The 10513-nt window shown below is 44.4% G+C and overlaps 1 protein-coding gene across 1 annotated transcript in view; it reads right to left on the bottom strand.

The window, feature by feature from the left end:
• Window positions 1-10513, bottom strand: part of LOC122563881 (sperm-associated antigen 5-like) — a 50447-nt gene that overhangs the window by 17499 nt on the left and 22435 nt on the right. Inside the window, exons 10-12 of the mRNA XM_043718086.1 lie at window positions 8279-8391; window positions 6651-6825; window positions 2175-2277 (exon numbers count right to left, since the gene is read on the bottom strand). Of these exons, the coding sequence (XP_043574021.1) occupies window positions 2175-2277; window positions 6651-6825; window positions 8279-8391 (391 nt within the window). The remainder of the gene's footprint in view (window positions 1-2174; window positions 2278-6650; window positions 6826-8278; window positions 8392-10513) is intronic.

The following is a 10513-nucleotide window of genomic DNA, read 5'->3' as shown; positions in this document are numbered from 1 at the left end:
GTGGACTTGTTGGGCCGAAGGGCCTGTTTCCACACTGTAATGTAATCTAATCTAATCTAAATGCTGTAATTGTACCAGCTGCCACCACTTCCTCTGGGGGAAAGAATTACAAGCACCCTAAGGGGCACTTTTTCTCACTAAGGGTGGTTAGTGTATGGAATGAGCTGTCCGGTTTGATTTTTTTTGAGTAGGCAACAGAGTAGATAAACTCATGAAGTTGATGCAATTTATCTCGATTTTCAAAAGGCTTTCAATAAGGTGCCCCATAATGTACTAATAGGAGGTCAGAAACTATGGAATCATGGACCATGCAGCTAGCTCAAGACAAAAATCTAGACAGCATGTGCAAAACGGCATAGAAGTGTATGATGGGAGATATCCAGAGCAGCAGAGGAGAAATGCTGTTTCACAAGCATCAATGGTGAGATACTATTGCTACCCTCAATTTACATTTATCAATATGGCTTCAGGAATTAAACAATTTCTAAATTTGTGAATGACGTTTTGGCTGTTTGGGTTGCTGGAGCAGATAGCTAGTCAATACTGAGATCTGAAAACTAGAAAGTGACATTAATAAAGTTATACAAACTTGCACAAATAATTGTCAAATTAAATTGAACAAACAAATATACAAGTTTTGAGAGGAAGAATGGGGAAGTCACATTTCTTGGAAGGTTAGAGAGTGTAGGTGGGGTAAGAGAAACACTAAGATTGTGCTGGACAAATACAATAATCACTACATTCAGTCACCAAACCCTAAGCAGAATGTAAACCAAACACTGCGCTTTATTTGTAGGGATAGCATTGAAAAGTTGGCAAGTGACACTAAACCTGTATCAATTTTGACTCGAACATATAGTGTATGATGTACAGTGTTGCTGTAAAAGATTAGGGAGTGGCCAGTATAGGCTTTTATTTTAAGGCCTTTCAGAATTTTAATCAAGTGGATGCAAAGAGACTGCTTCCTCTCCATCCCCAATACACAATGATTCCAGTTTTGCCAGTGTTCCTCAACATCACATTCCGTGAAATGCAGCCTTGATGTCAAGGGCTGTCACTCTCATCTCCCCTCTGGAATTCATCGCTTTTGTCCATGTTTGAACCAAGGCTGTAATGGGCTCTAGCAGAACCCAAACTGGGCATCACTGAGCAGGCTAACTCTGAGTAGGTGCTGCTTGATCGCACTACTGATGAACCTTCCATCACTTTACTGATAATCGTGTGTAGACTCAGAGGGTGGTAATTGGCCAGATTGGATGTGTCCTGCTTTTTGAGTACAGGACAAAAACTTGTGCACTTTTCCACATTGTCAGGCATTGCCAGTGTTGCTGGAAGTGGGGAATATTCCATCACACTCCTGATTTGTGCCTTGTAGATAGTGAGCAGGCTTTCGGAAGTCAGGAGGTGATTGCAGCCACTGTGTTTATATGGTGCATCAAGTTGAGTTTCTGATCAATGGTAACCCCCAGGATGTCGATACTGGAGGATTCAGTGATGGTAACATCATTGAATGTCAAGGGGTATTGGTTAGATTGTCTCTTGTTGGTGATGATCATTGTCTGGCATTTGTGTGGTGTAAATGTTATTTGCCTCTTGTCAGCCCAAGCCGGGATATTGTTCAGAGCTTGTTGCATTTGAACATAGACTGTTTCAATATCTGAGGAGTCACGAGTGGTACTAAACATTGTGAGATCATCAGCAAACATTCCCACTTCTCACCTTATGATGGAGGGAAGGTCATTGATGAAGCAGCTGAAGATGGTTGGGCCTAGGACACTACCTTGGAGGAACTCCTGGAGAGATCTCCTGGAACAGTGATGACTAACCTCCAACAACCACAACCATCTACCTATGTGTCAGGTATAACTCCAACCAGCAGAAAATTGTCCCCGACACACATTGATTCCAGTTTTGCTAGGATTCAATGATGCCACACTCTGCCGAATGCAGCCTTGATGTCACTTGCTGTGTGCAGTATTTAGCTGCAAACCAAAGTTCCCTGTAAACTGCCTTGAAGACATTGAATAGGTTTTATTTTATTCTGTGCACAGAGAGGAAGAGAGTTGAATTGTGAGCAAAATCCTTAAAAGGAGATCCTCACCTTGCCATTCAAATCCAGAGAAAGTATCAAACCCACCCTACACTTCATTTCTCAGCTCTTCCCATGGATTTACCTTCACTGGCTTTGGCACTCTCTTTCACTTCCTTTGCTGTCTCCTCCTGTGCTTGGTTTCCTGGGAGTAGTTGGTTAGTCTTTGCAATGGCCACTGGATGATTCTTAAGAAAACAAAATAATCGTATCACAGGAATATCAAGCAAGACACTGATTCTGGTCTACCTCTGTGCTGTTATTTGTATCAGATGCTAACTTTGTCTCAGGTAGAGGATTGCGTCAAGTTCTGGGTGCCACACTTCAGGAAGGACAAGGCGGCATTGGAGAGAGGTGTAAACAGCCTGGAGGTATGAGAACACCTTCAAGCCCTGCAACACTTCAGTAACTGTGAAATTATTAGTTCCCTTGAGATTTGCATTCTTTCAATCTGTCCTGAGAGAAGATGAAAGCTTTGGACAACTCCAGGTCTCTTTTCAACAATACTGGAGCTCCACATCACCAAATGACACTCATTTGTGTCAACAGCTTTAACACGGTAATGCACCAAGGCTCTTCAGAGGAACAGAGTTTGACATGGGCCAACATAGTCACCTGTCCTAATATCTCTCTCACAGTTAGAGCTAGGTTTCATGGAGCACCTTCAAAAGGAAGAGTGGAAGATTTTGGGAGGTAATTCCAGAGGTTAGGGCTCAGGCAAGCTGAACGCACAAGCAGGAACGCTGAAGAGACCTGAATTGGAGATGCAGAGTTCTGAGGTTAATAAGGAGGGTGAAAGCAAAAACAAGGAAGGGTGAGACAGCAGAGGAATTGGAAAACAGGACAGAGACTGGAATACAGTGTGCAGCAGTGAACCACAGGGATCAATCCTGGGTCCCTCATTGTTTGCCATATTCAGAAGTGATGTAGATGAGCTCCTCGTTAAGAGGAAGAAGGAAGCTTATTTAGGGGAAGAAGGAAGGGTCTGGCACAGCTTTAGAGGATTACAGGATAGCTAGGAAAGAACTCACAAATGGACTGAGGAGAGCTAGGATGGGGCATGAAAAGGCCTTGGTGAGAAGGATTAGAGAAAGCCCAAAGGGCTCCACACTGATATGAGGAATAAGAGAATGATCAGAGAGAGGGTGTGGCTGATCAGGGATAGTGGAGGGAACTTGTGCCTGGAGTCTGAAGAGGTAGGGGAGGCCCTAAATGAGTTTTTTTGCTTCAGTATTCACGAGAGAGAGACCTTGTGGATAGTGAGAACACTGTGGACCAGTTTAATAGGCTTGAACAGATTGATATTGAGGAAGTAGATATGCTGGAAATTCTGGGAAGCATCAAAATAGATAAGTCCCCAGGGCCAGACCAGATATATCCAAGTTTACTACAGGAAGCAAGAAGTGAGATTGCTGTGCCTCTGGCGACGATCTTTGCATGCTCGCTCTCCATGAGAGTAGTACCAGATGATTGGAGGGAGGCAAATGTTGTTCCTCTGTTCAAGAAAGGGAATAAAGGAAATCCCTGGCAATTACAGACCAGCCAGTCTTGAGTCTGTGGTAAGCAAGGTACTGGAAAAGATTCTGAGAGATAGGATTTATGACTATTTGGAAAAAAAGATTGATTAAAGATAGTCAGCATGGCTTTGTGAGGGGCAGGTCATGCCTCACAAACTGAATTGAGTTCTTTGAGGATGTGACGAAGGTTGAGCAGTCAATGTGGTGTATATGGATTTCAGCAAAGCATGTGTCTTTTCCCTGGGGTAGGGGAGACCAGAACTAGAGGGCATAGGTTTAGGGTGAAAGGGGAAAGATATAAAAAAGGACTAAGGGGCAACCTTTTCACGCATAGGGTGGTACGTGGATGTAATGAGCTGCGAGAGGAAGTGGTGGAGGCTTATACAATTGCAGCATTTAAAAGACATCTAGTTGGGTATATGAATAGGAAGGGTTTAGAGGGATATGGGCCAAGTGCTGGCAAATGGGACCAGGTTAGGTTAGGATATCTGATTGGCATGGACAAGTTGGCCCAAAGTTTCCGGGCTGTACATCTCTATGACTCTATTTGTTAAGGTTCCCCACAGTAGGTTCATTCAGAAAGTTGGGAGGTATGGGATACAGGGAAATTTGGCTGTCTGGATACAGAATTGGCTGGCAGAAAGAAGACAGCGAGTGGGAGTGGATAGAAAGTATTCCTCCTAGAGGTCGGTGGCCAGTGGTGTCCCGCAGGGATCGGTTCTTGGGTCTCTGCTCTTTGTAGTCTTTATAAATGACTTAGATGGAGAAGTGGTAGGGTGGGTTAGTAACTTTGCCATTAGCAAAGTTCGGTGGTGTTGTAGGTGGTATTGAGGACTACTGCAGGCCACAGCAAGACATTGACAGGATGCAGAGCTGGGCTGAGAAGTGGCAGATGGAGTTCAACCTGGATGAATGTGAAGTGATTCATTTTGGAAGGTCGAATTGGAATGCTGAATACAGTGATAAAGACAGGATTCTTGGCAGTGTGGAGGAACAGAGGGATCTTGAGGTGCACATACATAGATCCCTCAAAGTTGCCACCCAAGTTGATGGGGTTAAGAAGGCGTATAGTGTTTTGGCTTTCATTAACAGAGGAATTTATGAGCCACGAGGTTATGCTGCAGTCTATAAAATCATGATTAAACCACACTTGGAATATTGTGTCCTGTTCTGGTCGCCTCATTATAGGAAATGACGTAGATGCTTTAGAGACAGTGCAGAGGAGATTTATTAGGATGCTGTCTGGATTGGAGGGCTTATCTTATGAAGAGAGGTTGAGTCAGCTATGGCTGTTCACACAGGAGAGAAGAAGGAAGAGAAGGGACTTGATAGAAGTATACAAGGTAATGAGAGGCATAGGTAGATAGCCAGAGACATTTTCCCCAGGACAGAAATAGCTGTCACAAGGCGCATAATTTTAAGGTGTTTGGAGGAAGGTATTGGGGAGATGTCAGAGGTAGATTATTTACACAGAGAGTGGTGGGTGTGTGGAATTCACTGCCAGCGGTGGTAGTAGAGTCAGAGACATTAGGGACTTTTAATCAACTGCTGGACAAGCACGTGGATGGCAGTAAATTGAGGGGTGTGTAGGTTAGGTTGATCTTGCATTAAGATAAATGCTTGGCAAAATATCATGGCTGAATGGCCTGTACCGTGCTGTTCTCTGTTCTATAAGAAGGTTGGGGTACGGGGCAGAGGCAGTGGTAATGATAGTAGGGAGGTTTGCAGATGACACAGAGGAGGAAGGTGTTAGGTTACAGGAAGGTATAAATGGATTGGTCAGATGGCAAATCAGTGGCTGATGAAATTTAACCCTGGATAAGTGTGAGGTGATACACTTTGGAAGAAGAGACAGGGGACTACTGAAATGAATGGCAGGACACAAGGAAGCTCAGAGGAACAGAAGGATCTTGGGACGTACAGGATTTCTTAATGAAGGGCTTTTGCCCAAAACGCCGATTTTACTGCTCCTCGGATGCTGCCTGAACTGCTGTGCTTTTCCAGCACCACTCTAATCTAGACTCTGGTTTCCAGCATCTGCAGTCATTGTTTTTACCATGTACAGGATTGGTTAGGCCACAGCTGGAGTTGCGCATGCAGTTCTGGTCATCACACTAGGGGAAGGATGTGACTGCACTGGGAGGGAGTGCAGAGAATATTCACCACTACCATTCACCGGAATACAGCATTTCAGCTACAGCGGGACACTGGCTAAGCTCGGATTGCTTTCTTTGGAGCAGAGAGACTGAAAAGGGGGGGGGGGGTTGCAGAGGTGGACCTGACAGTGGTGTGTAAGATTATAAAGGGCTATAGAAAGAGAGAAGAGAAATCAAGGAATCAACAACAAGGGGGCATAATTTGAAGGTGAAAGGCAGGCAGTCTAGAGGCTATTGGAGGATAAAAGATTTCTCCCACAGGGTGGTGGGGGTCTGAAATGCTTGAGAATAGATGAGTCAGAAAACCTCATGACCCTTAAAACATACTAGGATGAGCACAGGAAGTGTTATAATATTCAAGTCTACAGGCCTAGCGCAGGAAAGTAGACCAGTGCAGGTAGTAGTGTATCTCTGGTGGCACACAGACTTGATGGATCAAAAGGCCTCTTCTATACTGAATGATTCTGTGGATGAGAATTTTCTAAACGGAAGTGTATCTGGAGCAGGAGTCACTGTTGGTCAGTGAACACAGGAGTAGTGATGGGTAAATGGAAACCAATTGTGAGTTAGGAGATGGCAGCAGAGCTTTAGGTGGAAAATACGAGACCAGGAATCTATGGGAATAGTCAATTCTGTGGATGAGATTTTCAGCAGATGAGCTGAGACAGTGGCTGAGAAGGACAATGCTACAGCAGTGCAAGGAAGTGGGTTTTGTTGATGGAGGGAAAGACAATAATATCCAAATCCAAATACATTGTCCAGTGAGTCACTGGGCAGTCATCAGCACAGTGATCCTCCTCACAATTTGGGTTTTCAGGAACCATACTGTGCCTTCTGCTCCCAGGAAGACCACAGCTACATGAAGAATCCAAGCAACAGGAGACCCACCTGATGCCAGTTCTTTATAGTGGCTCCAGCTGACTTGATGACCTCTTGTATTTGAGCCTTCAGAGCAGAGATCTCTACCGTGGCCTGGTTCATCTGTTGTCCCATCTCTAGCAACATCCCTCGTGCATCCTCCTTAACTGTATCCAGGTTCCTTTGGCACTCCTCACATTTAGCCCTGACATTTTGGAAACAGACAGACAGACTCCTGTTTTACTAGTATACCAAATGAGGATTGCACAGGATTGGGGGCTCGTTCACATTCAGTCAATGTCAGAGTACAGGTCGCCTCCCAAATGCCAGGACATTGCTTCAAAGGTATTCCACTCGTAGCTTACTGACCTCCCCCTGCAACCTCCACTGTTCCCAGTAACCTCTATGCTAAAGATTCTCTCCTCTTTTATAAATTATTCAATGCCCCATCCCACCTTATTGCTGTAATCATTTCCAGCCCTTTCCCTCCGCCATCTGGCCCTAAAAATCAGCCCCCCCCATCACTCCATCATACTGCCCTCAAGACCATAAGACATAGGAGCAGAAATTAGGCCATTCAGCCTAATGAGTCTGCAATGCCATTCAATCATGGCTGTTAAGTTTCTCAACCCCATTCTCCCACTTTCTCCCAGTAACCCTTGATCCTTAAGAACCTCTCTCTCTCTCAGTCTTAAATATACTCAGTGACCTGGCCTCCACAGCCTTCTGTGGCAATGAAATCCATAGATTCCCCACTCTCTGGCTGAAGAAGTTTCTCCTTATCTCCGTTCTAAAAGGCCTTCCCTTTACTCTAAGGCTGTGCCTTCAGGTCCTAATCTCTCCTACCAATGGAAACACCTTCCCAACATCCACTCTGTCCGGGCTATTCAGTATTCTGCATGTTTCAATTAGTTGCCCCCCCCTCATCCTTTAAACTCCATCAGGTACAGACCCAGAGACCTCAAACATTCCTGGTATGTTAAGCTTTTCATTCCTGGGACCATTCTCGTGAACCTCCTCTGGACACGCTCCAGGGTCAGTACATCCTTCTTGAGATATGGGGCCCAAAACCAAGCACAATACTCCAAATATGGTCTGACCAGAGCCTTGTAGAGCCTCAGACGTACATCCCTGCTTTTATATTCAAATCCTCTCAAAATGAATGCCATCATTGCATTTGCCTTCCTAACTACTGACTCACCCTGCAAGTTTACCTTGAGAGAATCCTCGACTAGAACTCTCAAGTCTCTTTGCACTTCGGATTTCTGAATTTTCTCCCCAGTTAGAAATCAGTCCAGCCTCTATTCTTCTGACCAAAGTACCAACACCTTCCCATGTTGTACTTCACCTGCCAATTCTTTGCCCAATCCTTCCTTACCTTTAGAAGAAATCAAAACACACAAACAGGAGCCTCCTCAGTGAGACGCTAGATAGGTTTTCCACAGTCAGCTCCAATGTAATTTATGCAGACATTTGTTTACAACCTTACTGTGGAACAGTGTTCCAATGAAACACCAGAGGTCACTAATCAATTTTATCCATTGAACCCTGTGCCGTAGTTGGATGACTACAGTTCTCTCTGACTCCATGCACAGGAACACTCAAACATTGTTCTGGGAAAGGATAGGGTCAGGGAGTCTGCTCGCTAGCTCACTCACCGCAGCTCCTCACACTGCAGGTTGCGATCATGCAGGAGGCGGATGTGTTCACTGAGCTGCCCCTCCATCTCCAGCAAATGCTCACGGGACACCTTCAGCTCCTGCTCCATAAACTGGTTCAAGTGAACAGAACAAAAAGATATTCAAGGGTTTACATTTGCAAGAAATCTCCCTAAGTAGCAAACCCAGTGATTCCACGGTCCAAGCCACGCAGTGTTGTGTTGCACCAACTTATAAAAGTGACAGTCTTTCTGCTCCAACCAGCCTGTCTCATACAGTCACGGTACATTAACAGCACCTTACTGTAGACCTCCCCAATCCAAGGCAAAAGAATTCTTCCAGGATAGGCAAGACAAAACTATTCCTGGGGATAGACAATTACAAAGTCTTTGGGCAGGTGGTGGGGGTTTGAGGGTGGGCTACAAATGAAAAAAATTTTTCCCCAAGTAACCAGGCCTAATCTAAGAGATCACTTTGATCCTAATTTAGATCCAAGGAAATCAACCTCTTCTACAAGTCGATTCTCGAGATATCCACCTGTTTGCCCAGTGAGCCGGAGTATCGAGTCCCTGCTCATCCTTACTCACAAATCCCAAAGTCAGTCCACATGTCAGAAATATGGAGGAATACTCCCCAATTGCCAGGATGGGTACAGCTCCAACAACATTCATAAATCCCAGGACAAAAGCAGCCACTCAACTGACAGCCCATTCACCACCTTCAACATTCACTTTCTCCACCATTGATGTACTGTGAAAGCAGCAAGTCCCATCTACCAAGATCCATTGCAGCAACTCACCAATACACCTTCAAAATCCACATCCATTATCACCTACATGGACAAGGGCAACAGATGGGAACACCACCATCTGTAAGCTCCTGTCCCAGTCACTCACCAGCCTCACTTAGAACTGTAATGCCTTCACTGCATTGGGTCAAAATCTTGGAACACCCTCTAACTTACATCACATGCACTACAGTGTTTCGAGAACGTGCCTCATCATCATCATCATCATCACTATGTCAAATGTCAATAAGAGATGGGTAATAAATGCTGGTCTAGCCAGTCAATTCCATGAACTAATAAAAAGTGTTATATTAATCAGGACAATCTCCTCATAACCTCCTTTGCTGCTACTCTAGTTGACTCAGTACAGACCAGGGAACAAACTAGCATCCTTTCCTATATGGCTGACCAACACACAAGGAATCAGGAATGTGTGATCACAGCGTGCAAACTCCTGGTGGTAACAGTGGGAATAGTGGTGCTGAGATCCTGATTTCACATACTCAGCAAGCGAGACAAGACAGACACTTTGGGCTGAGGCCTATCTACACAAAGAATGGCTCCGACAACACAGAAATCACAGATTACAGGAGACCATTTGGCCTGTGTTGTTGCTTTGAAAGAGATGCTGGCGTTTAGTCCCAGAACTGTTTTATATTCATTACCTATCCAGATTCCAAAAACTTCCAGTATAATTCTCATCTCCTGTCACTCCTTTTGCTAACCGACTTTAAATCTGTTACCACTGGTTTTGACTCTTCTGCCTAAGGGAATAATTTTTCTCTCTATTCTCAAAATTTCTCATCTTACAAAACATTTCAATTCGCAAATTATTTTAAAAGTTCTGAATGCAATTTCACGTCATCTTCAATACAGCCACAGGTTCCAAAGCTGTTCACCCAAAGGATGATGAGAGGAGGCTAGAAAGTGACCAGCAGAGTTAACATTAGGTTTTCTGAAACTTTTGAAAGGAGAATGCAGGAGAGTGTAATGGAGAAGACAAAGTAAGTCAAAGATATACAAAGAGAGAGAGAAAGAGGGTTCTCGGGTGTGATGTTGTATCAGAAGATGGTATCACAATTAGGGGAGAGTATGCAATTATGCAGCAAATCAGTTGAGAGATCAGATGTCACAGAGTGCTTGGAGGCCGGAGGAGGTCACAATGAGAGACTGAAAGACAACAACAGAGGGACTGAAACAAAAAAAGCAACTGGGTAAATTCGATGCACCATGGGAGCCAGGATATCAGGACTCTTGGAAGACTGGACAACTCAAACAGCAGCACCTAGCACAGGATAAAGAATGTACACATCACAGCAACAAATCCAATTTGCTCAAGATAGGGTTCAATATAGACAGAACAAAGCCAAGTCTGTTAAAGATGCAGATTTTAAAAGGTGGACAGTACGTTATGCACAAAGCATTAATTGCCTCCACTCCAGGTTTCA

This window comes from Chiloscyllium plagiosum, chromosome 28 (genome assembly GCF_004010195.1).
Source record: "Chiloscyllium plagiosum isolate BGI_BamShark_2017 chromosome 28, ASM401019v2, whole genome shotgun sequence".
Taxonomy (NCBI): domain Eukaryota; kingdom Metazoa; phylum Chordata; class Chondrichthyes; order Orectolobiformes; family Hemiscylliidae; genus Chiloscyllium; species Chiloscyllium plagiosum.
This window is presented reverse-complemented; position numbering and strand designations above follow the sequence as displayed.